General features: G+C 46.8%; 1 protein-coding gene across 1 annotated transcript; it reads right to left on the minus strand.

The window, feature by feature from the left end:
- Positions 1-174: 174 nt before the first annotated feature.
- plekhh3 (pleckstrin homology, MyTH4 and FERM domain containing H3) lies at positions 175-27,269 on the minus strand. The gene is made up of 13 exons (XM_040191054.2): positions 26,598-27,269; positions 21,683-21,738; positions 15,461-15,552; positions 11,661-11,843; positions 10,379-10,536; positions 7,980-8,103; positions 7,118-7,415; positions 5,241-5,448; positions 4,998-5,125; positions 4,363-4,483; positions 3,549-4,037; positions 3,242-3,433; positions 175-2,325 (listed from the first exon to the last, which is right to left on the minus strand). Exons 1-13 carry the CDS (start codon positions 26,730-26,732, stop codon positions 2,167-2,169), a joined length of 2,343 nt encoding a protein of 780 aa, XP_040046988.2. The 5' UTR covers positions 26,733-27,269; the 3' UTR covers positions 175-2,166.
- Between the last annotated feature and the right edge of the window lie 616 nt (positions 27,270-27,885).

The following is a 27,885-nucleotide window of genomic DNA, read 5'->3' on the forward strand; positions in this document are numbered from 1 at the left end:
ACCTTTGCTCGCAACCATTGTTTTTAACCAGAAAGGCTTCAGGGGAGGCCGCTCTCCGCTCCGCTGCTGGCGCCAAACTTCAACCTTTTGTTAAACGTATGGTTGAAAACAATAGTCCGGCACGGCACAAGAAAGCACATTTTCTCAAAATGGAAAAAAAGGAAATAACACTTATATGGTAAAATGGTGCCTTTTTTATTAATTACAAACAGTATTTATAGTTTTATTGCACTTTCAAGTTAGTTAAAAACAAACAATAGTGCAATTGACTATACACACACACATTACAATAAAAGGTACCATGCAGCATACAAACAAGCTTAATACAAAGCAACAACATTGACAGTTTGATTTATTTGCTTTTCAAACTTGTAGCTCGAAGCTGCCTGCAGCTGCAGTAGAAAAAGCAAAGACCTGCTTGTGAGCAGGAGACGGCTGTGCAATGACTCAAGGCCTTTCATGGTGAGGCAGGTTGTCACAGGGGTTGTGGCGCAGAGTACTCTAAAATTATATTTACAAAGCCTATCTACGGTATCAGATTCCTAAATGGTCATCTACTACATCAAAATAAGGCATATAATGTATACAACGGGATGTCTTCATGTCTGTCAAACACTCAGGTTAAAAACAAAAGAGTAAATGGGACAAACAGTCAAATGTACTATTTTCTGCTTCGGGATAAAAAAAAAAAAACACCTTTGGTCCGTGCTCAAACCCCTGACGTGGCGAAACTTTGGCTTCACAGGAATACTCAAACCGGGAACGCAAAAGATGGAGCTACACAGGATTTATACTTCTGCACCGCCTTTAAGGAGCAAAACCAAAACGATTTATGGCTCTTGGTAACCTTATATCAAAAAACACCGGGGTCTGCATTTAGGACAAACAAATAAAACAAAATAAAATTTAAAAAAATAGCAAAAAGTTTGCATAAATAATACTACAAAGCACCAATGGCCTGATTAAAAAGGTTTGTTTAAATAGCAGGGGGGTGATGTGTGGAACTGCAGGGTGAATATGGCATCAGTTCTTAAATGATCCAGATCTCTGACTAATGGTTTTATTTCTTTCGTATATATATATACATATATATATATATATATATATATATTTGGTTTTATTATTTTGTGTGGACAATAACTATAGACAGAGAAGCAGTTGTTATTTTCAGCAGATAAGACCTGCATTAAGAGGGTAGTAACTGATAAGCAGAATCCTGCTCGGTCAAGTGTTACCAAAGTTTCGTGTCGACGACTACAGCCAAGACAAGCAGCACAACAAAGGTCACGTGAGAGAATTTGGTGGAGAACAAAAAAAAGTAGAAACAGCTCAGTAATCCTTTTGTTTCTGTGAGGCCGAATTAAATCAGATCCCAAATGTGTACTCCAGGAAACGGATTTCTTCATCAAATAGACACACGCACGCAGAGATCCAGAGTCTAGATGGCAAATGGCCGCCAAAGCGACTGAGCTTCAGAGTTCAACATCTGTTTCCAGTTCCAAGTTCACATGGCCGACTGCATCAACAGTTCCAGGTAACGCAAACCGGGCTGAGACCTTATGAAAACCGGCCGTCTCTGATGAACATGTCAGCACAAGGGCATGTAAGTGAGTGTGTGTGTGTGTGTGTGTGTGTGTGTGTGCGCAAAAAAGGCAGCCAGAGGTGGGGTGGGTGTGTGTGTCACTGAATGTTCCCAACACTATTCCAGCAGTGCTTGGGGGACGACCGCATTCTAGGAAAGGCCTTACAGGGAGGAGAGGAGAGGAGCCGTACCTTCACCAGGCCAGCGGCTTCCTGCTGTCCCACCTCGTCGACGCCTCACATCGGTGTGTGTGTGTGTGACAGCTCATCAGCGACCGCATTGGTGTCCTTGCGGGTTTCTGACCTCACTTGCAAAACAGAATCCCCCTCCCGCCCCCACTCCCTCTTTCCTCCTTCATCGGCCAGCCCCTCAGCTGGGAAGCTCAGCAAGGGGTTTGTTTTCACGGCTGGGGAGCAAAAAGCCATCAAAAAACAACCCTCTCTTTGTTTTGGCTGCCGGGCTGCTCCCAGCGGAGCAGGCGTGGTGTCCGGAGGGCCGGGCCTAACTGGGGGCCACGTGGAGGAGGACAGGGTGGAGGTGGTGGTGGTGGGGGGGGGTTCGGGTTTTCGGCGTGTGGGTTCCTTTCAAACTGGGTGCGAGGGCAGGAGGTTGTGCTTGTGCGTCGAGCCAAGGTGGTGGAATCCGACCTCTGTGCTTTCTGTTACGGTGACGTCCGCGTCTTTCCCCCGCTGGCGACGGATGGCACCGAAATACGCATTCATCAGCTGCATGATCTCAGTCAGCTGTGAGAGAGAGAGACAGAGACAGAGAGGGAGGGAGGTCAGATTGGTGGCATCCTCCGTGTCTGTCTGGCACACAAGGGTGGAGACAGATGAGGTCATCTAGCTTTCTGGACGACACACACACACACACACACGTTTGATCAAGAAAGAGAAAGTTTTGCATTCTCAATTTTCATCTCTCTGACATATTCTACCCGGCAGCTGTTGCAGAAAAAAGTAAGGGCACTGGCGAGGTGCATCGGCCTGTTGCTCTAACCTTGGTAGACATGACCACCAAACCGCCATAAGCCACCATTACTAAACGTGGTGTGAGAACACAGAGTCTCTGAGTTTAGACCTACACCCACGCTTCAATTTTAACCGTCACCCCTGAACGAGCGGCAGATCTCGCCCTCACCCTTTACTCCAGGCGCAACCATAATCACCCCCCTGCCATCTCGTTCCCTCTCTTTTCTATCCTTCCCAGAAGCTCCAAACGCCGGCACATTCACGTCGAAGCAACAGGGGACCTTAAGTTCATCAAAGTAGGAGCTTTACTGGGCTCTGCTTGGTGCGTCCGATAAGTAACTGAAAGCCACTTTTGTGCCCCATGAGACGTCACAGAGGGGTTTTTTTGTTCCGCGTGGGAAGATGCAAGCTCGTCTGTCCAGTGAAAGGCAGGATTTGTTCCCTGCTCTTTGGAAGAACATCCATGTTTCGGAGAATTGTTGCTTAATGTTTTCATGGAGAGAGTGGGGGGGACGGGGGGGCAGACAGCGTGCTACTCTCACTTACTCTACTAGAACATTGCAAGGTGTCCTCTCACTGTACACATACCTAATGGTTGCGACAGATTGAGTCAGCTTAGTAATGAGAGATGTTACTTCCTTCAGCCTTCAGGCCGTCTATGACTACCGGCGGCGTAAAGCCTGTATACCTTGGTGGTTTCAAACAGCAGATCCCGATCCCCAGCTGTGATCTTGAAGGTGTTGCTATCAGATACTCCGTAGGAGCAGATCTGGCCGTAAGGGAAGGACTCCAGAGCCTCCGCCTCATCCTGCCGATACAGCGACACGGACGTGGCAGCGACACCCAACCACAGCTTCTGGGAAAAACTCCCCGTGGAACTCTAGGGGCGAGGAAAAGGTAAGCGGGTGTCAGAACGGCTTTGATTCACAGCGTGAAGAGTTCAAGAAACTAGCTACTAAAACATTTCAGTCCAACAAAAAAAAAAGAATACTCACTATGTAAAAGTCCACTTCATAAAGGGTGCATCCAAAGCCCGACCACTGCCGTGCAATCGTGAGGTAGGCAGCCATACTGTCCCTGCAGCTGTAGCCGGCCAGACCTTTCCAGCGCTCCAAGATGGACCCCATGACGGCTGCCGCCTCCTCCTTCAGCCGGCTGCGCAGACGCATGTCCTGCTCGGCCTTCTGCTTGTGCGCGGCCGTAGCCGCGTGACTCCACAGCGTCCCCGCCAGGAGGCCCGTGGGGAAGCGCTGCGCCGTGGGGCAGTCCTGAGCCGCCAGCTGACACGGGGGCAAGGCTTGCGGTGCAGAAAGGGACATGACCACCTGAGCTTCCAGCCGGTGACCCGGGAAAAGCTCGTCCAGAGGAGGGCACGGGGCATGTGTGCTGAAGTCCCCCATCAGACACTGGAGCCTCAGGGAAGCTAAGGCCTGCAGGTCCTCGTCACAGGCTGGCAGCTGGCCGCGCACCACCATTTCATGGCACTGCGGGGCAAAGGTCAAAGTGAGACTGGACAAGCCAGAAAAGAGGGCACAGTTTGCCAGTTATAGCCTCAGACCTGCAGCTACAACTTGTTTTATTTTATTACCCGTGGCTCTTTATAGGAGTCCTCAGGAAAAAATGTTGTAATGAAGCAAGTGCTCATAGTGATGCTTTTTGAATGCACTGTGCTTTATTGCAATCACAGCCTATTTGACATGACTGTTACTTCGTGTGAGGAATGAGTCACTGCAGAACAATGAACGATATCTCATTTTTAACCATGTCCTCCTACAGCAAGACATTCTCCGAGGAGGGCTGTTTCATTACCTGCTCATAGAGGAAAAGATACTCGATACTGTCCAACGATATGCTGTCAGCATCCAACAGGCAGTAGAGCTTGAAACACAGTTTCCATTGGGAGCTGGACTCTGACTCTTTGGCGGAGAGGCTGCACAGCGGAGACAGACAGGGAACAAATGTACAAATGGTTAAGCAGGAAGGAAATGCTTGGATGTTACAAGAGGATTGCTGTGAGGACACAGACGCCAAAACAAAAACAAAGGATCCCTTTCATTTCAGCTGGTGGTATTATTGTTTGATTTAAGACTTTATCATTTGAGATTTTGACTGCAACTTGCTGGCTTTGATCACAGGAATAGTGACACGGGTCGTTTCCCGGTGAGGTGTCGTGTTTGACCTACAGGACCAGACAAGGTCACCACTTATCAAGGATACTGGATAACGCTCAGCATGGGGGTTGGACTGGCGGAGATAAATATACAATCCGCCGCTCTGTTGGCATTCATCTAACGAGTGACACATAGATAAGAGATGGCAGCCAGACGGAGGCCAGATGTTCTGATAGTGTGACCGTCTGCTTGGTTTTGTTGTGTCTGGCCTCCACGCGGTGTCTGCGGGGGGTTCCGTTTTACAGGGTGCGGATTGACAATGACTTTTCGAACCTGGTCAGGATATCTGCGATCAGAGCGCCGCCAGCGACCGGCTGTTCCCACAGCGCATTCTGCTCGTACAAGGCAAACGTGTTTTTGCTTTCCTGCAGGCCGAGCTTCTCCTGCATCATTCGAACCACCTGTTGAAAAGACGGCCGGTTACGCAAAAGGTTTCAATCGTAAAAGTGAAACACAGACGATAAGATTGAGAAAGGTTTTGCCTATGAAGTGGAATACAGTTGCGTGTGCAAGAACCTCATTGGCGGTGGTGTGCGAGCTGATGTAGAGCTGGCAGGACAGCGGGCCAGGATAGTGCACGGTGCACAGCATCTCCTGTCGGCTCATCAGCATCTGGATCTCCTCCCAGGATGGCACGCACTCCCGACACTTGGTCTTCTCCAGAGCCTCGCTGATGAAAGACGCATAGTTATCCATCTCAGACTCGGGACTCTGGCTCTGGATCCTGCAGGAAAGAGTGCGTGTGTGTGAGAGAGAGCAGTTATACTAGAGGATCGCCATGAGAAATTATATTCAATACTTAAAAGGCAGAACTTGTTAATGCTCGACATGTTAACGCTGATTTAAAGTCTCTAAAGTGTAATGCTGTGATTGTGGACTTTGCGTCATCCTTTTGATTCAACAAAAGGTCTTTATTTTTCCTCTAGCCGGCAATGCTCGAGAGTCAATGAGGCGAGGAATGACAAATGTCCTCACTTTAGCTCTTGAGACTTAAAAAGGCTCAACATCCCTCAATCCTTTTAAAGAAAAAGGAAAACTGCAAAGAAAACATGTTTGACTTTGGGTAGCACACGAAACAGGAAAAAAGTGTTTCCGCTCCTGCTGAAATCCAGCGACCCGCTACTTCCTCCCGGTGGAGCGTCCGGGAGCGCTAGGTGAGTGTGTGCGTGCCGTGGGGACCCGAAGGCAGCAGACACAACAAACTCCAAATGGAGCCTGAAGGTGTCACACACTGGAAGGTGTGAAATGCACTCTGACGGAGCCTTGAGCTCAGCGCCCGTGAGGGCCGAGTGAAAACAGGAAGGAAACTATCACAGCACCGTTGTCTCAAAGAACACAGACGGAGGATAAAGAGAGGAAAGAAGGACCCAAACATTCTGCCAGACAGAGAGAGGCCCTCTCACCCCCCCCCCCAATGTCTCCCTCTCCCATAACTATATGGCCACAGGGCAGGATTTACTCTGCTGAAACATAATTACGAATGTTCCACTCGGTTTGCGTGATCCTTTCTATACCCTCCTGATTCCCCCTCCTCCCCCGTCCTCCCTTCTCTGCTCTTTCCTCCTTTCTTGCCCCCCCCCACCCCCTCTTCTGCTTTCTTTCTTCTGGCCAGTTCTCTCTGACAGCAGACATTCCCTGGGGGGTTTTCTCAAGGGTCTGCAAGAGCGGAGGAGGGTTTCTGGGCTTACTTCCCAGCTCCGGTCTTAGTTCTGCCCAGCTGCAGCCTCAGCACAGATCCACACAGTGAGAGAGTGCGTGAGAACGATGGCAACACGCTCAAAAAACACACACAGGCAGCGAGTTCCACAGTGTCATTATGAATCACCATCGCATGCAACTGTTACATTAGTGTTATATTAGGAGGGGGGCGGGGGGGTACCCATTACAGACATATACATAGAACATTCGGAGCAGCAGCGGAGCACTGTCGATAACTTAAGACTAGCATGCTCGCGAGAGCGGCCAAATTAGACCTGAAACACTGGATCTGTCTGGGGAACATGCGAACAATGTGAAGCATATCACGCTACTGTATCTAAACTGGTGGTCCGTGGTGCTGGCGCCTGCTTTTTGTGTACTGTCTAGACCCCATGTTTCTCCCTGCCACTGCACACCACTGATTCACCCAGCATGCAACCTGTTCCTCAGGACTAACAACTGGGTTTACTCTTCTTATGCATATTGTTCCTACAGCGTGACTTACATTAACGTGACTATCGTGTGCAAATTCGTTATATAACTATAACATAAGACTTCATTAAGTCATTGAGAGAAAGACAAGAACATTTTCCATTAGCTAGGAAATAAAGTAAACAGCTTTTGCAGGATTCAATCCAAAGTCAATCAATCAAATATACATACAAACATTAATATTAACTGTATTACATCCTCACCTCTTGAGGTGGAATCGCAGGTACTTGAGCACAGTGGGCCCGGGCCGGAAGGTGCAGCTCATGCAGGTGAGAAGCTGCCAGTAGCGGAGGTGTGCGGCAGTGTACGGGTCAGGCGTGTAGCTGTTCTGCTTCACCAGCTGGCAGTAGACCTCATCCCGGAGAGGCCGCAGGTCCAGGCAGGTCTGCAGCACGCCCTGGATGATGGGAACCGGCTCCCGGGCCGACTCCAGCTGCTGCAGGCAGTTGAAGAGCTTCACGGCCTCCTCACGCACCGAGCCATAGCCTTGCCCACCGTGGTCTGCGGAGAAGAAGAGCCATACAATGTTGTCTACTACTACTTGTACTTCTTCATGTTTTTATATTATCTTCAGAGTTTCTGCATGATACAAACAAATCGTTGTGTAAAACGTTAAATTGAGACAGATGTTTAAGCTATAACACGATTAAATTATTAAATAACAATATATTATTTATTACATAATATATTATTTAATATTGCATTATTGTATTGTATTGTATGAGTTGGTGTTATCTCTTTGTTATGTGAGGTTCCCCTATTTGCACTATTTGTATCACAAATAGACCCGAGCCAGGAAATGTGCTGCGTTGCATTGTGCTTAACGCTTCCTCTGCGCAGTTCAAACAGGGCGGTTATTACACTCAGGGTTGCTCATTTTATGTCTACAATACAATTATGATTTGATTGATGATTTTCTCCAAAAATGAGACTTCCGGCAGGGGAGATGAGAGCACAGAGCACAGCTGGGACTCATTACACTGAAGAGGAGTTTTGAAACACGTATCAATACCTGAATATTCTTGACAATACTAGTGCAACTAGTGCAAGTAATTCACTACTTACATGTGTGCTCCAGGCTGCCGTAAGGAAAGGCCAGCAGAGGAGCGTACAAGGGCCCCTGGGTGTACTTCAAGATGGGATTGTGCTGGTAGATGTGCTCCACTACCTCCGGGTTGAACTTATTCTCCTGGAGCATACAAGTGAAAGAACTTTGTGACGATAATATCGATGGACACGAGTAAAGAACCACTTTCATCTGCACTCAGCGTGACTGCAGCCAACCTGGAAGCGAGTCAGCGAGCGGGTGATTGAGTGTGTGTGTGTGTGTGTGTTTGTCTGTCCGGGGTGACTGGGGTCGATATGACCAGGATCACAATTCAGCTCTGGCAACTTTCAAAGCCGCACGAAGGTCAAGTGATGACCCGGCGAACACACGCTAGCACGACTGACACGTTATATTTTATCTGTTGGGTTGAGTTTAGTGTGCGCGCGTTTGAGCCCCGCGCACGCCTTCCAGTGGCCCGATGGCTTCAATGCTGCTGCCCTCCAGCACCTGTTGCCCATTAGCACTGTTGCCACTGCTCTGGCTCTTTTGCGTCTCCGCACACCCTCAAACCAGCCGCCCTTTCGCTCTGGCTACGAGACAAGCCCGCCCCCCCCCCCCCCTCGGTGGGGTAAAGTTGACACATTCTTCTGAAGTGCTCGGTGCACAACAGTGACGGGCTTGTCTGTTTGAAATGTGGGAATAAGATTCTGCCCTTTGGATATGGTGCAGGAGCTTACATCACAACTTTCCAGATGAAATTCCTACACTATACGGACATGGCGAGGTCGCTAGGCCGCCTCCTTTTCCCTTTGATCTTCTCTTGCAGTCGTTTGACATTTTGCGAAACATGCTTATTTTCTTACTTGGCAAAGGCGAGAGAACACTGACACCATTCTCATGTCTGCATGCTAGATATGAAGCTACAGCCGGCTGCTGGTCGTGGCACTATAAGGCAAAGACTGGACATGGTGGAACATCTGGCATGGAAGCTGCATGCTACGCTTCACACGTAGCACGCAGACATGTGACCGGTATCAACGCTCTCATCTAACTCTGGGCATGAGAGAGATGAAGCAGAGGGATACGTTTGACATATTTCCACTCGAGTCTTGTCATTTCAATCAGATATATGATGACAGGATTCCCGCAGAAGAAATTGCTATGATCTGGTGATTACAAAAAAAAAAGACAAGGGATTTGGAAGGAAAAAAAAAAAAAAGTTGGCCAGAAGATAAAAAAGAAGGCTAATTTATCTAAAGAACTTCCTTTCTTAAAAGCCAAACTGCGTGCACCTAAACCGTCACCGATAGTATCTTAGTGCACAGCTCAATTATTGTAGCTAAGAGTTTGGCCATGAAGTCTGCATGTTAGATATTTACAGCATCCTAGGTAGGCTTATTATTTCACACTTTGTTTGTCCTCCGTCTTTTAAATATAATGTGAGATTTATAATAGAGCAGTTAAGCCCTCTAATGCCTTTTTCAGATCCTCGTTCACTCAGGGTGAAGGTCCAAGGCCAACACTGCACTCCGCTCGCAGTCTGTGGTTGGAACACGAATCAATATTTCAAAAGATAAGAGAGCGGCCGTGTTCACACAAAGCCTTTCCTGTTCGCTCTGTCTTTGATTTTTTTAAACAGCCGTTCCGATGGAACACTCGAGAGGGGAACTATAATGCAGAAAGTGGGCCTTTGTGTAAAAGTGAGAGAGTGAGCAGGCAACAGACTGCGGGACAGTCCGAGAGAGGAAAAGCCGATTAAGGGAGCCAAACAATGAACTTTAAAAGCAGGCCCACTAGGCTCATCTTAATTACAAACTTGGCCCCTCCTGCAAAGCAGACCGGGGCAGACTGAGGCAAGTAGATTAACCACTTTCTTTGAGATTAGAGACTCTCGTTGGGAGATTACCCAAGCAGAGGACTGCTTATCTGGCCCTTCTGCTTTCAGCCCTCCTCCACCTTCTTTGCCAAAACTGCCTCCTCTCCTCCTCGGGGGCTGCGTGTCGAGTCATCGGCCTGCTCAATGAGATTCCAGCATGCTGTGTTCTCTAGCAACCGCTGGTCTAAAAATATGGCGGCCCCTTTATAAATAGACCTCGCTCTCTCCCTCCGTGTGAGGAGAAGGCGCGGCGAAAAGCACCCTTTCAAATACCACCAATCAACAATGTTCTGAGCACAATAACGACATCACTTTATCTTGAAATGACCTTTCTGCTTCGGCGTCTGTCATTGTGTCGCGTCCCGGTGCGGTGGAAATAAGATGAGATCACGGCGGAGAAAAGGGCGCGCAGGGGAACCTTTGGACTCGACCGCTATTCAGGCCACTTGGTTCCAACGGTAACAGAACAGAGGGGGGGGGTTAACAGCGAGTGTGAGTGTGTGTGTTTGTCTTTGTGCGCGGGTTGCGTGGGGTTGCTACCTCTATGTCTCGGATCAGGAGCTGCGTAGGTGTTTCCACCGGTGCTTTGGTGTCAATGATCTTCTGGATGGCACACGCCCAGTGCACGGCCTCGTTGAAGTGCTTGCTGTACAGCCTGTAGCAGTGCTTTCGGCCATAAACTGTGATGCTCCAGTGGCCTGGAAGAAACACACACACACACACACACAAAAAAACAAACCTTGGCATTTGTATCATTGTTACTTGAAATTCAACGTGCACTTCATATGAAAATGTTAAATAAGTAAAAGGGGTAGAGATCAGGGGACACCTGGCGTGACTTGTACAAATCCCTCCACCTTCTACTTCCTCTCTCGGTTTCAATGAGAATCAAAAGTCATCCTGACAGGAACCTGAGATCATGCCACAACCAAACAATATCCAATGTTCCATCGTTGAGCTGGAACGCAAGTGTCACGCGCCTCAGCAATATTCCACTTAGATAAAAACTAAACAAAGGCACACTTCCTCCTTGTGCAGAGGAAGTATTAGATGTAACCCCTGCAGCCTGGCCGGGTCTGCAGGCCCACGGCTGTTATCTGCTTTCCCTGCTACGTGACCTGGCACCGCGCACACCTTTTGGTTGCGTGTGGTGCGTTTAGGTTCGTGGTGAGGTACAAACACGGAATGATTTTACAACTGAGATTATGACATTGTGATCCTGCCATGGCCATGAAACCGTGTTGTGCTCCTACATTAACTCTGCGGTAAAGTTTGAATGATGCCAGAGATGAGCTCTTAAGGGGAACTAATATTAGATGGTAAGAACCTGAAAATACACAGAGGAAGTAAATGCGGCATGAAACTTTCTCGATAATTTAGGAGGAACATGTTTTTCCGCAGTGAAACACCAAAAAAGTGCTTCTGACAAAGTCGCAACTGACAGTACACTTCTGTCCAGGAAACTACCCTGGAACATTGAGCTGTTTTGGTTTCGCGTCATACGAAGGTTGAGACATTTTAAGCGTTTCTGGAGAAATCAGCTGGACACAATCCCTCCATTGATGGGCGGGCAGACATAAGTAGACAGGATGAATAATGCTTCAGTAATACAGCTTTGAAAAAAGTCACCCCTGCGTCTCTTCCCAGAGAAAACCCTTTCTACTGTATTCTTGTAGCTTTTTGTTTCTTTCATCCCAATAAGAGAAGAGGGAACCCCCGTTGATTCCTCAGAGGTTGCTAAAAAAACCCCAATCTTACTCAAAACTACTGCACTCTGGGTTAAACGGAAAGGGCAACATCAGCCGGCCTGAGTGCACCTCACCTGTTTCCTTGTAAGTCTGCTTGTCCGGCCAGATGACGGAGCAGAGGCTGGTGAGGACCAGCGTGCCCAGTCTGCGGGCTCCTTTCTCTGGTCCGCTGTAGTAGTCGAGGGAGTCCTGGCTCAGTGCGAACCAATACCGGCGCTGCTTGATCCAGTTCCCTCGCACCTCCCGCAGCAGCCACCCTAAATAAGATGACACAAATGTAATGTATGACACGGCCATTTCATTCACTGATTTGTTGAGTCATTCAGATTACAAAGCCCCAAACATCCCCCCAAAAGGTGCTGAATTCCAAAATTAGAAGGACATCTTTGATTGAGGGTTTACCTCCACACGGCCCTCAACGTGAACATGCACAGTGCAAACAACAGCAACCATGCTGACGTAGCGACTTGTGTTAACCTGAGGGGCAACTGGACGGCTTTCACTTCCGCAGCGAGTCTGTGGCTCGGGACGGTGTTATCAAGTGTAAATGTCAGCGGCGCACGCAGAGGAACTCATTCACACGCAGGTGGAGCGGCTGCGTTTAGACCGGGCACAGAAAAAAAAGACTTTACTCTCAGGGAGACATTACGCCAGTATTTATTTACATAGCAAATACACGTTTGCTTCTATAATGAGGACCTGAGTTTTAAACGCAGCACCTTTAACCCATACTGCAGGCACGCCCTCCGCTAGGCTTTGAGACAAAGCTCTACGTACATATTAACTGCACACCGCGACAGGCCTTTTCCTTGAAAGCTCTGGGTGGTAGGTGAGCTCGTCATAGAGCCACTAAACCAGTGCCGCCACACCGTATCTTCACTAAGAATAATCTCCAAGGCATGTAATTGTCCATAAAGTTTGCAACAGTCTGTATCCGAGTGCCTTGTTGGGGTAAATAGTAGGGGATAAAAATACAGCCAGCTAATGGCACAGGCATTACGGCCCGCGTGCAGCCAACATAATTACCACTTTAGAGGTTGACAGAGAGATAGAGAGAGAAATGCACTGGAACAGTGCGACACAGCGAGTAAAGCAGACTTTCTTCCGGCTCGTAAGCATGCCCGTTGGTCTTGCCAGGCCTGGCTCTACTATCCAAGACTGTCATGTTCCCAAAGTCCTGAGCGGCTTCGGAAAGACTGCAACAGCCCAGATCCGCAGCAGTAAACTTTTTTTTCCCTCCTCAACTATGTGTGCAAATTGTTCCCAATAAATACTTGATCTCAGAGGAGAGAGAAGATAAATAAACAAGCTTGGAAGAGCTCTGTCCAGATGCCGCCCAGAGTAAAAGAAGATGGAGGTTACTGAAAGAGTGCTGGTGTGGGTCAAAGTTCATCCAGAGGGCTTAGAGGAGAGGCGGGCACAGGGCATCAGCATGCAGGGGCAGGGCACTGCTATACATGTGCAATTTGTCGTGTGGCCGCGTGTGTTTTTACGTGGCTCGTGTGTGTGTATTTGAGAGGGGGGTTGAAGAAAGAATTAGGCCTGCAATGTTCACTTTCCTACCCTGTGAAAATGACAATGAAGCCAGGCTGGCATCCAATCTTCCTCTGTGGTTAGCAAGCTGTGTGCCACCTGTCAGACGACTCTCACTTATTTCCCGTGTACTTTCATCTCCCCCTTTTCTTCTCCCTCCCCCTGTTTTCGTCCTTGCCTCAAATAGCTTTTCCCAAGCAGTGCAAATCCTCCGCTGGCTCACGGCTACTCACAAAAATATATATAATAAAGAGAGGGGCGGGGGGGGGGGGCGCAAAAGCTCAGCCTTGCAGGCCATGTTTCCTTTTTAAGAATGCTTCTATATGATACAAGTGGAAAGTCTGAACCCACCCAATATAGCTTAAAGCAAAACCCCTGGGAGGTATTTAACACCACATCAGAGGGGGGGGGGGGGGCATCAAAACCCACCATGATATGGATAAATAAAAACCATGAGGTAAGTTGGGCTAAACTTGCTGACAGACTTGATGTGTGACAGGGGGGCATGCCTGCTACCTTGACGCCTCTGTCACAGACACGGGACGCCCGACAGATGCTGCTCTCTTTGTAACTGTAAACAGTGCAATAAGGGAAAGGCAAAAAAAGACAGAAAGAGAGAGAGAGGACACCTCTCCCGTGGTCCCCCATCTGGATCCCATCTCTGTGGCCTGCTAATGTCTCCCCTGAGGGCCACGGCTCACATTTAATTTGTTTCATTTGTGACCCCTGACCCCGAATACCCCGGCCTCTCAAAAACAGATTGTGCAATTAAATCTCTCTCTGAGCATTTCCATCGCTTTACTGCAAACCTCGTGTCCCTCTCAGAGTCATATTTCTAATGAAATATATGCATTACAAATTATTAGTCACCTCACCATAAAGTTCAATTGAAAAATTTGATAACTCGAAAAGCTGCAGGCATATGCAGACCGGCGTGTCACTGATACTTTAAATAACAGGATCAAATGACAATTTTACTATTTAAAGTACTATTTTTAAACATTTTCCAAACCAAAAGCCATAAAATTAACTTTTAACAATTTAAAATAAGCATATATACATTTCTTGCTTCACAATCAAGACTTATTTATATTAATACTGGTGACAACCAAAAATGTTAACCTGGATTTTTATATTTTAGAATTCAACATTTTCCTTTTACATATTAGGAATTATAAATTGGACCTGAACTTTCATTTTTGGTACAATAATTGTTGAGTAAACCTTTTATCCACTTTTGGATCAAACACAGCATGAGAATCTCTGCATAAAAGGAACAGCTCATTTGGACTGTTAATCCCCAAGGGTACATCAATAGAGCCCCGTCTTCTTAAGATCTCTTCTTGGAATCACTCCACGGCTTTCACAGTGCATCCTCCCACCAATGAACTATATCTGCAGCGTTTGAGGGCTAGTTTAGATGCTGGGGCATCTTAACCCCTATATATAAGAAAATAAGAAAAGTGGAGGAACTGTTGGAAAGATATCTCTGTGCCCGTGAGAGGGGTCATCTAACACCCTGAGATGTTGTGGGGGCTGTAATAGCGCAGTCAGTTAATCAATGGCAAGAGGAAAGTTTCCAGGTAAACTATTTCCCTCAAACAGCGAGGCAAGAAAAGCGAGGAGAAGGCAGCAAGGGAGGGGCACTAGCCAGGGGTGCATAGTAACTGCCGTCAGAATTAGGCAACCTGACTAACGCCATTCTTAACGGGACGTAACTTATCCAACTGCTGGCATTTTACTGCTGCCTCTTTACTCTTTACTGCGGGCCAAAAAAGAAAAGATTCACCACAGAAATATCCTATGAGATCATTCCTCAAAAGCACCAGACATACAAAGATGGCGCTCCTGATGCTACGAGCAACCCTTTCATGAAGACATAGAGGGACGGGGGAAGAGCGGGAGCAGCTGTGCCACATGTGGCAAGAGAGGAGCCCAGCATGGGCAGGTAACAGTGCTTGTTAGATTATTAGGGCAATGGAATAAGTACTATAACGCATGTATACAACAAGGCCATGCATCTTATATTAACTGAGGTAGAGTCGTCGAATCAAATGTTTCGTGTGAAACCTGGAAAAAGAAAAAGTGTGGAAAATGCTTCCCAAAGCTTTGAAGTTAGTCCGATTTGTCTAACCAGCAGTCCAACAAAAGCATTTTTTAAATTAGCATTGGGATATATCTATTAAAAAAAAAAAAAAAACACATTTAAGAAAGCATTTCATAATCTTTACCATTAATGTTTAGCATTTTTGCTAGAATAATTAATTGCTATTCAAAATGTTCTATCGATTGAGCGATTGCTATGGTTTGTGCTGCGTAATGACGGGCACGTGTGACTCACCTTTGACCAGCAGCTCAGGCTCTTCCTCCAGGCCCATCTTATTCTTCTCGATGATCAGACTCTTCATCTCTGACACCTCTGACACAGTGTGCCTGTGTAGACGAGCAGAAGGAGAATGTAAATAACTCGGCTACTCCCTCCCATTGGACAGCTAACTGGCCTGGAGACACACAGTACCCCCCCTAAAACTCATAGGTGGGGGGGCCACGCAAGGGGGACTCTAAGAAGTGCCGTGAATATCTGTCCTCCAGCGGTCTCCCAGCGTCCCCCTCTAGCAGCACGCACACACACACACACACACACACACACACACACACACACACGCCACGCAGCTCGTCTCGCTTTTATCACTTTGGCCGCCGCGCAGAATGAGCCACTGAAAATAAACGTGACAGGGCGACGCCGGGCCGGACTCGCTGCCAGCCAGCTCTCACCGGTTCAGAGGAAGGCAGAAGGTTCAAGAGGTCACAGCCTCGGACAGTTGAAACAAACAAAAAAAACAACATTAAAAAGACCTGTAAATCTATCGAGCCGCTGTCCTTTCTTCGTCCGTTTGGTGCCTGGCGAACAGACGCACAGCAACCTCCATATGCTGTGTCAACATCTGGCCAGGCAGGGTTGTGGAATAATGCAGACTCTGTTATCTCAGGCCAAGGCCCATGTAAAGTATATCAGAGTGCTCGTAGGCTTTATCTCTCTTCCTTTATACATCTGATTGCTTGTTTATTTTCTCCATTTCCTGGGTCTAATTAGCATCTGAGGTACAAGTGACAAACCCCTCCTTCATTCCTTCCTTCCTGTCCTCATCCTCCTGTTGGGGGTCATTGCTAAGGAAACGAACCGAGCCCTCCGTCCCAGGGACATTTAACCTGCTGATTACCGCCTAATTGATCTGGAAACTCCGGAAGGTTCCTCCTCGCGGAAGCCAGCGATAATCAATATAGAGTACAAATATAGCCTTATCTTTTTTGGCTCTGCTCACATGACTGCAGAAGCCATTTCCTTTCCCTTTGAGTGCACTGACCTGATCCGGTCTCGGCTGTGGTTTATCACGTGGAACTCGTGGAACTGTGACATTACATAGCGTCCATTATGCTTGAATGCATAGAATGCATTGAATATATTTGACATGGCTGATCCTAACTGATCGGCAACAGCTTCTAATTTAGGCCTCAGACGCGGTGAAACTCCATATTGTCGGCCAATTTTTCTATATGTGAGAGTGAACTGGTTCAGGGCGTCACATTATCCTCAGTCAGGCTGTATAACTAAGCCGGCTCGCAGCCTATGGGGACCCCTGACAGTGCATGCATCAACACACCCCACTAATAGGCATTAAAATAAACACAGATATGTGACGACATCTCTTATTTGAGGTGGTTAAAAATCCCTGCTACGTAACAGAGACACACACGCAGAGAAAATCTAAATGTAGCATGAATCATAGCAGAATTTGATCTATGGAAAACTATGCCTCGACTGGAGAATATAGCCTGCCGTGCAGGTGTTTATGTTCCTTGGACTATTCCTATTGTCTGGCATAGGCTTGTATCCAAAATGACGAGAGAAATAAAAAATACAATATTTATAGCAAACACTAATATTACAACTAGGCTTCCTTTATTTAAAACATAGAGGTCAAGTGGTACACATGGCTATGCACCTTGGCAGAGAATAAAATTAAATTTGGCACCATCTTCATCTCAAATGATCAAACTATCCTGACCGTCAGTATAATTCAGCCTTAGCAGAGCCATTTTCACTATTGTGTTCAAAACCTATCCTCATGTTGTTGTTGTTGTTGGGGGCTTTGGATCTCCACAGCTGTCCAGTGGCTCTAAAACACCAACCCCCACTCAGCCCCCACCAGTCTTTCCATGCTACTGCCCCCACATTCCCAGAAGCCCCAGCAAAGGCCGTGACGGCGGGCCTTTAGCAGGCGACTTCCTGTGGAGTGCAGGAAACAATTTGACATGGGGATTAGACAGCATGGAGAATAGAGCTCTCTCAGAGCGAGTGAGACAGAGACAGAGGGACAGGCTGTGAAAAGAAGATTCAGAAAAGAATAAAGGAATATTTCCCAAAACATGCCGCTAAATAAAGCCGAGTCTAGTAGTAGTTGGAGTTGTGCGAGTGCAAAAGTTGTGTGGCCGCTGCATAGAAGTGAAAGGCAGTATGGTGCCAAGCACTTAAAACATTGCAATATACCTAAAGAACACAATGGTAATGTGGTTGCGACAACAGAGGAACACAGTAATGACTTTGTGAAAGAGAAAAAAGGGAAGAGAAAGCAACATAGATAAATTAAGTGGAACAAAACAATAAAAAGAGGATATAAAAGGGGCAGCAAATAATTACAGGCCCACTGTTGTCTTCAGTTGCTTTAGTTTCACTGTCATTCTATTCAATTTAGTCGAATGCAAACTGTGATCAGACCTTGTCAAGCAGGCTGAATATTGACAGTATGATCCATCCCAATAAAACTATTAATACATATTGATCCTCCAAAATCACTTCCATTACTTGGGAGATTTACTGGAAAACCATGCGAGTAGACCAAACCCCATGTCCTTGAATGAGTGATAAAGGTGTAGGTTGTCTCGCCCTAACAGGCCCGACTAATTCAACATTAGAACAGGGGAGCTGTCAGTCAAGCCCAGTCTGTACACGCCCACACAGTCCTGACAAAGGTGTAAGTAGGTAGTACACTTATAATAAGGCTGTTTTTACTACCTCTTGGTTACCACGCCGGTCTTGACCGTCTCATTCCTCATGCTAGGTTTGTTAAAATAGAATTGGAATTCCAAATCTGAGCTGTTCTGATATCTGACAATATCTCTCCTTTTGGTGAAAATAACTCCAGTAATGTAAACAAACCATTGGAAAATATCTGTCCAGGCTTCATTTCAGGAAGTTGATTTACTTACGTCTGCAATTCTCTTACAACTCTTTCAAATTCCGTTGAACTTGCAACTAATTAAAGAGAATCAATAACAAGTTTATTTGCATCTGGTTTCACTTGTTAATAAAAACCGCCAATGCTCACAGTAGGGTAACCAAACAGTGTGAACAAATAGAGGTCTTCCTGTTCTTACCACTCTGATGATTTAGCATGAATGCAGCCTTATTGAAGAGATTTACTAAATACTGTACTAAATAATGTTTTATTAAGGTCATCACTGCTCATGAGCACATTGTGTGCAGCCCTTTCATGGTGACAAGGGCGGTGACACAGTTAGAACCACAAAGTGCGAGCAGCACAATTAACTTGGGAGGGTTTATTTGATGGTGGCAGCTGGAGCGATGAAGAATTGATTTCAGTCAGGGGTCAAATTAATAACGCAGACGCGCTAATTGACGTAAAAAACGTTGCGTCCTTGCTCCCGGGCTTGGATGACCGCAGTGGAAACAGCGGAGGAGTATTCCGGCACACAAAGCGGGTCCTTCTGACCACGAGAAAACACACAGTTGCAATCGTGACTGTTGTGTGGATGCGTCATTAAAATACTTCAATTATTATTTATGCGATCAACAAAATGTCTGGTACACGAATGCATCTTTACAAATGACCTCAAAATTCACCAAGGACTGATGAGCCCGGGCAGCAAACCCTATTAAACTGTGCACAATGACTTTCATATATCAAGTTACTCAGTTCATTAGAACTCAGGGAAGGCCGTAAGGATAAATGACACTATCGACGACCCTTAAAATACAGTGGGCCATACTGTATCTCCACATAATCCATTCCTCAAGTCTTGATCCCCTCCCCAACGTCTAACGGTCCGCTGGGCGAAGCTGCCTGGTGGGAAAATGGGAATGCGGTGATTAAGACTGGGCCTATATGACCTCCTGGCTAAAAATACGCTGTTTACTCAAGACCACTGCCAAGAAGTACTGGAGAAGGCAGAGGGAAAAAAAGTAATGTTTTGAAAAAAGGTAGGGGGCCAGGGGGCTGTGTCTGTGACAGGAAGTCTGAAGGAAAGTGTGTTGATTAGACCCTTTAGGATTGAGAGTGAGGGAGATGTTAGTCGGAGGTTACCCTGATGGTGTGATTTAGTGAATTCAAACCTTTTGCATTGTTAACTATGCCAGATTGCAGTGGTAGAATGAATGGTCAACATCCACATGGATCATGCTCACACTCTCTCTAAGACACACGCATATATTCACACACCTGAAATATATTTCATGTCTCTTTCAGTGAAAAAAGAAAAAAAAGGACTGAATGTGAATGACGACATGGCGAATGGTGTGAAAAGGAGATGGAGAAGTTCTCCATTTTTGACGTTCCTTAATGTTCATTTCGTGCTCTGCTCTCTGCTGGAAGGAACTTAAGAATCACAGCAGGAGGGAGCACATGTGCTTACTGGAGGCAGTGAGGGGAGACCGCGGCCTCCCGCCTGCAGAGATATGTGCATCTCCGACACCCTCAGTAAGATGCCTACGACTGCAAGAGGTCAGAGCAAACACGCAACATATCTATTACAGGACCCCTGACATAGGACAAACTAATATTATTATTTAAAAACTGTCAGCGTCCCTAGATTTGTATTTGCACTAAAGCTTGGTAATCTTTTTAAAAGGAAATTTTTTTTAAAGCATTTTATCATTATTTTTTCAACCAAACAACAATTAATGCAATGAATAGAGTTGATGGTACATGTGTCCTGCAGCTATGTCTGCGTAATTCAAATCCTGTTAGAAGCCTTAAAAATGCAGACAAATGATGCTAGGTTAACAATGTGAGCATATTGTAAACAAAATACTTTGGTGACACCCAATTATAATTAGAGCCGTTTCACATGTGTACCCACTCTCCGTATCAACAGAGGCCGGCTACGTTCCCTCCGTTACCACATCATGCTGGCGGCGCGATGAATTATCCAAGCATTACCATATTAACCTCCGTCTAGCAGGACAAACAGGAATCCCTCCAATGCATCACAGTCCACCTCAATCGCTTAATAAAAGTCAATCGGAGCTGCCCCGTCTCTTACTCGAGACCGAAGATGAAAGGACGTGGAACCATTTGTCATGATGCAGGACTTTTTTTAGAGCCTGGCTTGGCTTTCCCTCCGTACAGCTGAAGTTCTGGGCGCGTCGGGTCGTTGGCCAGGTAATGATCACGTATTGCAGACATTTAAACTCTGCACTCTGGCGTGACAATCACAGGCAGCCGTTCAAACGCACTCCCTTCAAAACCAGTAGTTAATTAGCCCAGGTGACCCGGGGTCACCTCCGCTATAACGTAGAGGTGACACACACCCGAGGCACACCTCTTCTAGGAGTGGTGCTGACGTAGGACTGAGTCACCCTATCCAGTTAGACGGACCCTCCCGCGCGCCTTAAGCGATAGCGCCGACACGGAGTGTCAAATCTTCAGCTAGCTTCAGCTAGCAGCTCTTCCCTTGCTGGGGGGTGTTGCAGACCGTCGTCGATGTACAGCACAGATTGCAGATGAGGAAAGTGGGAGAGAAGGGGGAGTAGGGGGGGGATAAGGGCATGATGCCAGCGACAGAGTGGAGCAGAGCCCGGCTACATCACTGTCTGAGATCACAGCCCTGCACTAATAGTCTGGATCTAGCCCTGCATGAATCACTCCTTTTCATTGGCGCTAGCATTGACTTGTCAACCACATGACCGTTTCAATTTCATTATTCAGGACACGCATAGTGGTTCCTTGTAATGGCGGTTTGATCATACAAACTTCTAACTAACTAAGTGATTAGATTTGTCAATCTGGAAGCTAGACAGAGTTCGCCTTTAATAGATTAGAAAATTCTAGGTTGACGATTGACATATGATCGGTCACAAAAAGCGAAGCCAACCTTTGAATGGCAAAGTTTGATTAGCAAAAACAGACAACCATAATCCATAAGCAATTGAAGTACCACTACAGCTTGGAAATGTTATCGGAGCGAGCTCAAATGACAGTCAATATACATGTTAGTCTGGAATGCTTGTATGGGCACACGCGTGTGAGCGTGGATTTGTGGTAAGGCACATGTGGCATGACAAGACATATGAGGCGAGCCCCGTGAGAGAAACCATACTGGGAAGATGAAGGGAAAATCCAGCGACGGGCCTGGACCTACACATGTGCCTGTCGGGTGATACAGAACTCCCCATCACTCATGAGGAAGTACGTGAGCAAAATAAGGAACTATTAACTCCTGAAATTCAGGTTTTGCAAAATAATCTGTTGCTATTTCTCCTTACCCGTTTGTTCCATTGGCCGTGAGAGTCGGTTGAGAAACCGTCACTTCAGCAGGACTCTGTCGACAGAAGACGGAGAATAGGGTAAATAGATGATAATGCAACACAAACAGCAGTCTGTCCTGAGAACTAGTCAACAGGTTGGGGTGAGTCCTCAATAGTGTGCCTTCAGTGGCCATGTTACAGTAGAGCGTGCAGCAGCCGTTGCTGGCAGTCTCAGCACATAGCTGCTCTGTTCCTGCAATGCTTGGCTTTCACATGCAAGGGGTGATCTGGTGGGGAGAATTATGGCATTGAAAAACAGGCTCATTTAACATATGAGTGGGGAACAGAGGAAACATTTGTGTCATAGCTGCTTGCACCCCCCCTCCTCTCCTCTCCCCGGCAAACCCGTCATTTCTCTGAGAAGCGAACCAAAAAAACCTTGTCTTTGAGAATGCACTCATAACAGGAACTGTTGCCTTCGTCTTTTTTATCCACATTTACTTTTATAATGTCACAGGTTGGCTTTAGCTGGGAGTAAACAGGCAGAGAAGAAGAAAATAAAAGTCCCGCGGTTGTATTAAAAAAGGCATTTGCGAGGTCAAAAATGATGCTGTATTAATGTTAATAACCTGATAAAGTTTTAGTGTAAATGATCACAACTGTAAGGCAGTCCCTCGTATCGGATCACATTCCCTCTCTCCTGGGCTGTTGTCTTGTATGGAAACTGGGTTTAGTGCTTCCACTTGACGACAAACGGGCCGGCCACGGGCATATCAGAATCAGAATCAGAAGCCATTCATTGCCACATATGTTACACACAGAGGAATTTGACTTGGTGCATTGGTGCAATATACGAATAAAAGAGGTTGCAAGCTACTTTCAGGGGTGGAACAATTCCCTTTTCATTCAGGGCCTCCCATGTTCAGCAGAGGACAGGAAAGGATGTTTCCTTTCATGGCCCCTAGAACACCGACCTGACCTTGGAAAACCCCATCAGACACCCGACCTTCCCTGTGTGCGATTTGGACAGAATCCCGGGTGTCCCGGGGGGCACTGTGTGTCCTGACCTTTTCTGTGAGAAACGGCCTTGAGCCAGCTCTTGCGTCTGCCCCGGCCAAGCCCAGGGGTGTTGGCCAACCAGGAACCCTATCCAGGTCAGCTCTGGACCCCGTACAGTTCACACACCACACTTTACTACTGGGCAACCCAGCCTAAGTATAGTCCTGGCCATGCAAACAAAGTCCACTGCTTCTTTTTGGATTGGTCAAAAATATCAAACAAAACCTGCAGTGCAAATTTAGAAGCTAGTATGGAGTCTGTGTTTATTTATTTATAAGGCAGATGGAATGGGATTTGTCTAATGTTTACCTCGGGGTGAGGTAACCCTCTGTAAATGTCAAACCAGACAGGCAAGAATAACCAACGAGTGTCAGAATGCGCCTTGTGAATGGAAGAGGGTGTTCATGGTAAGTCTCCCAGAACCAACGCTGGAGCCCCGGAACAGAACATCGTTCAGACAGGCAACTAAAAATAACAAATCAATACTAATCACATCAGAGTCTGCAAAGCTGTAATCCCCTGATTTAAAATCACGGGATCAATAACTTAATGGGTCAGGGAGATCGGGTTTGCAGAATATTTCCAATAAGTCTCCACAAGGGCTGGCGATTTAGAAGAAGACAAATAGCTACTCAGTTATCGGGTAGTGGAGCGAGGAGCGAGGATAGCGTGCGATGCAGAGCCCTGGCAAAAGCCCTCCCCGAGGAAGGGAAAGGGATGAATCACTCCAGACGAAAGCATAATGTGGAGGGAAAGATGCCGTGATGTGTTCCTTCCGTGGCCTACTTCCGCTCCTGCCTCCCCTCCTACCCGTCCCCCCAACCCCCATCCACTCCCTCTCGCTCCCTCCAGCTCTCCAGAGGCTGAGTAACCAGGAGGAAATGCTCTGGCTTTGGCCGGTGTCGGCTCGAAGACCAGATGTGTGGCCCGGAGGTGGTGAGGCAGGGACGCAACGGAAACCAAATACAACACCAGCGCACTGCGACACCTCTGAAGGCAGAGGGCAGTAGCGGCGTTTTGACGGGACCCGCTCCCAAAAGGCCGGAGTGTGCCCGTTTGTTCCAAGAAACGGGACGCACCGCAGTGCTCGTGCCCACACTTACAACTGCGGAGGCGCGGACACTCCAGCGGTGGTAGTTTATTGGTTAAAAAAACTGAACAAAGTTTCAGTAGAAACATGGAAAGAAGAGAGAATGACGGATGTCCTGTCCTGAAATAGGTTCTTTGCTGTCCCAACACTGGAGGCATTGAGCTCAGTTTGACTGTTTGGGCAGCTGCTGGAGAGCAGTTTCTTTGAATGAGGACTGTAAACATGCAGTGAAACGCTTCTGACAGGGCACTGTGCTTCGCAGGGCCAAGCCTGCGAGGACGTCAGCACTGAGTCATAATTCCAAACCTCAGTGAGAAAGAGTCCTGCCAGAGAAATGGGTGTCGTCTACGGCCCGGGTGCTGTGGACGCTACGCACCACGGCGTTCGCTGGCAGCGAGTTGGGAATCAACGCAGGAGACGGCGGTAAAGACTTTGGATGTCTTGAACGAAGGAGACTCCTCCAGACCTGTGGGTTACTGTGGGCAACGGTGACGGCAGCTGGAGAGAGGCCTACTAAATGGAGTATTTCCATGCTACGAAGCCCAAAACACACACACACACACACAAACGCGAGGCGGTTTGACCTGCTCTCTGAAAATGTGGCGCTCTGGTTAAACAATGGAACGCAGCCTAGAGGGGCTTTTCCCTGGGACTCATCTTCAACCACACGGCCCACCTCCTCCGTATACGTATATATTGTAAGTGAAGGGACTGTGTGGTGAGTAACACACAAAGTTGTTCAACAGTGGATCAGCTGATGATATTTGCTTTGTTTGGAATGGTTCAGCTGGGATTGTAATCATTGGCTCAGGGTGAACTTTTGACATACTATTACAGCATCCAGCATGAACCGGGGACACAGATTAAAGGGAAACAGGATTTGAGGAAGTGGATTGATTCCCTGGAAGCATTCAGGAATCAATAATCAGTAACTTAAGAACACCTGGTTGCGCGGAAAACAACAACAAATACTGGGGGGTCCAAAAGTACAGTTTACTTTGGCTTCTAGGTAAACAATGTGTTTTCTGTCATTGAGAAGTCATTGATAAACTGAACAGGCCGAACGTTGTGATAGATTAATAAAAAGACTGTCAGGCAAATGTTTTAGTCGCATTAAAACTTGCACGCATGCATGAACATATTCCCGAGAAATCAACGCTGTAATCAGCGATGCAATGCAACAATGGTACAGAAAGCTTTGTTTTAGGACATATTCTTGTGCAGACATTAAACCAGTTTAGAAATTGCACTGGCCTCAGGACAAAGTTAAAGTGCAGCAGTATCAAATGGGACTCATCCACTAGAGGCGCTAAAGGAAGGCCACGACAAGATCCCTCCATCAAAATCATAATGTCTAGGAGCCCGAATAACTCATGAGCAATTCAATGAACACATTCCACTTAGAGGAACACGATACTTGCAATTGAGCGAAACGTGGAATTCTAATTCAGGATCAAGTATCCAGGAAAGTTGAAGGAAAAAGGACATATCTGCGTCTCACTTCAAAAGGCCATCAGGCATCTCCATTATTACATGTTACTGTGTTCTCATATTGATCTGGTGTATGGAGCGCGGTTTGGTTTCTTTGAGCGCCAGATGGTACAGATGGTTACGACCAAGACAAGAATGTTTGCCAAGAAGAAGATTGCTACACACGATCACCTCTCTGGATACCCTGGAGAAACAGATGTTTCTCTTATCAGGCGGCTGCTGGTACGGTTAGATTTCTGTTGAGGCAATAACTGTGTAAAATAGATCTGGTCCCAACGTTTTCATGCATATCTCTGTGCTGTGGCACTGGTTGGTTGACGCGGACAAAGGGGTCAGTAAATTGATAAGAGGGCTATTCAAGTTATGGCCCCAGGTGCCATTACTTTTTATCTGCAAAGCCGTGGTTTCAATGAACACACAGGCCTATTACACCACATAATGAATGCAAATTAAAAAGGTAAACATTCTGCCAGTAAAGAGTGAGCGTATGTGAGGGAAAAGCACCTGGCTCCGATACAAATGTAAAGGGTGGACTTTAGAAGAGATCGTACATAAAGATCTGCATGCTGGGTCATTCGGATAGAGCCCACCTCAATTCAAGGCAACAATGCCCCCTCACAAGTGGGTGGACAATGCTGAACTCTCTGTGCCTGATCAGATGACTGACATTACGGAGAAGACAAGGCCACTGTCTTACTTGCAATTGAGCGGACTGGGGGGACAAACAGACAGGATCACTTCAACACCCTTTCTTTTTTCGTCTTTTTTTTTTAAAAGCTTGCATCAGCGTGCGTGAGTGCGTGCGTGCGATTGCTCAATGTTGCCCAAGCCTCCAAGACCGTGCAAACCTAAACGGCAAGCTGGCCTGCAGCAGCAGCAGCAGCAGCAGCAGCACATTCTCTACCCTGCATCAGTAATGCAGGTCAGTATTTACCAAGTGTCCGACTCCCACAAATAAACAGCCAACGTGTAAGGACCGTGGCTCGCAACTTCTAAATAGCAGCACACCATATTGCCAGGAATGATCACAGTTTGCATTTCTTCTCAGCTCCAAAACTTTATTACTTTGACAGACCTATCATTCATATTAAGAACTGAAACACATGAACGCTGAAATCATGCTCCAGAAGATGAGCCCGCATTAGAAAAAGTTCAACAAGTGTAGAGGGCAGTTTTAAAGGCCGGTTTTTATCATTTAAAAAATATATATATTTAAAATATATACCATTATGATGCAAATTGTGTCGGTAAAGTATTAATATACATAATAACTGTATAATAATGTGTTTTTACCCGTCCATTGGGAGTCAGGTCCTCCTTGTTGCGTAATTCAAAAGACTCTTCCTCCTCTTTCTCCCCATACTCCCGTCCGAGCAAACTGAAGCCCTGCCTGCAGCACAGAAACCAGCAAACCCCTTGCAAAGGCATTCAAATGAGGTTAAGTGTGTCTTCTGCTGCTATCCAGGTCGGCGAAGTCAACATTCACCGCGCCGTTCTCTGCCGCAAAGTGACTTCCAGGAGCTGCGTGAGAGCGCGCGGGGCCGCCTCTCCATAGGTGTCCCCCGAGGAGGATGAAGGGCCGCATAAACTCACTCCCTCCGAGCTCTTAACAACTGTCCTCGACAGCAGTCATACCCGAGCGGAGACCAACGGGGAGCCGGTTCAAGGGGAAATCCACGCCAGGACTCGCTCGCTCGCTTGCTCGGGACACCTTTGCCCGGTCGCTGTTTGTAACAATTTCCCACGAACAAAGTTACATCAAAAACCCATTTGTTTTCCCCAAAAAGTGTCACTGCGGGTTGAGAACGCATTCGGGTCAAACGGCGTCGGGCGGAAGCGACGGTGCTTACAAAGCGTGAAAAAACACATGAGAAAGGTAAAAAACGCGCAGCTCCGTAGAGGACAAACTGACTTCTGAGTTTGGACTTAAGCGTGCTGCAGCTGGGACAGGATGGTGTGGGGGGGGGGGGGGGGGGGGGACACGCCCCACGCAACACACGTTTAAGCTGTGATTGGCTGAGCGCAGACACTCCTCAGAAGAGCACGCCCACTGGGCACGCCCCCACACTGACAAAGCGTCACATGTCCTTTATTACAGTAGATGTTGGTAATTATCACCCAGAACACCTGATATTCATTCCTTCATTCTGTAGTGCTCATTAGTAAGGGAATCATTTTAATAACAGCTGTATGCGGACATAGAAACCTAATCTGATAGAGATGTTTTACAAAAACAACCTAGGCTAAAAAACAAAAAAAGGTTCCTTTACGGCACTTCATGGTGACATATTACATGTTTTCTATACATGTTAAATATTATAATATAAACAATATATTCTACATATTAGAGTATAAATATCATGAAGAATTGCCCCTCGTTGCAAGTAAAACCTGCATTAAAAATGGCTTGTTTGTAGTTTGGAAATAGAAAGTGGTATTCTTATTCAGAAGGTCTCATGTCAGTGTTATTTCATTATTTTGCTATTGGATCAGTGCTTCAATGCAGTAGCTGGTTACTTGGCGGAGTTGTTCAATATATACAATTGCATTACAATTTGTGAACTGATCCCATGTGTATTTG

Source organism: Gasterosteus aculeatus, chromosome 11 (assembly GCF_964276395.1).
Source record: "Gasterosteus aculeatus chromosome 11, fGasAcu3.hap1.1, whole genome shotgun sequence".
Classification (NCBI taxonomy): domain Eukaryota; kingdom Metazoa; phylum Chordata; class Actinopteri; order Perciformes; family Gasterosteidae; genus Gasterosteus; species Gasterosteus aculeatus.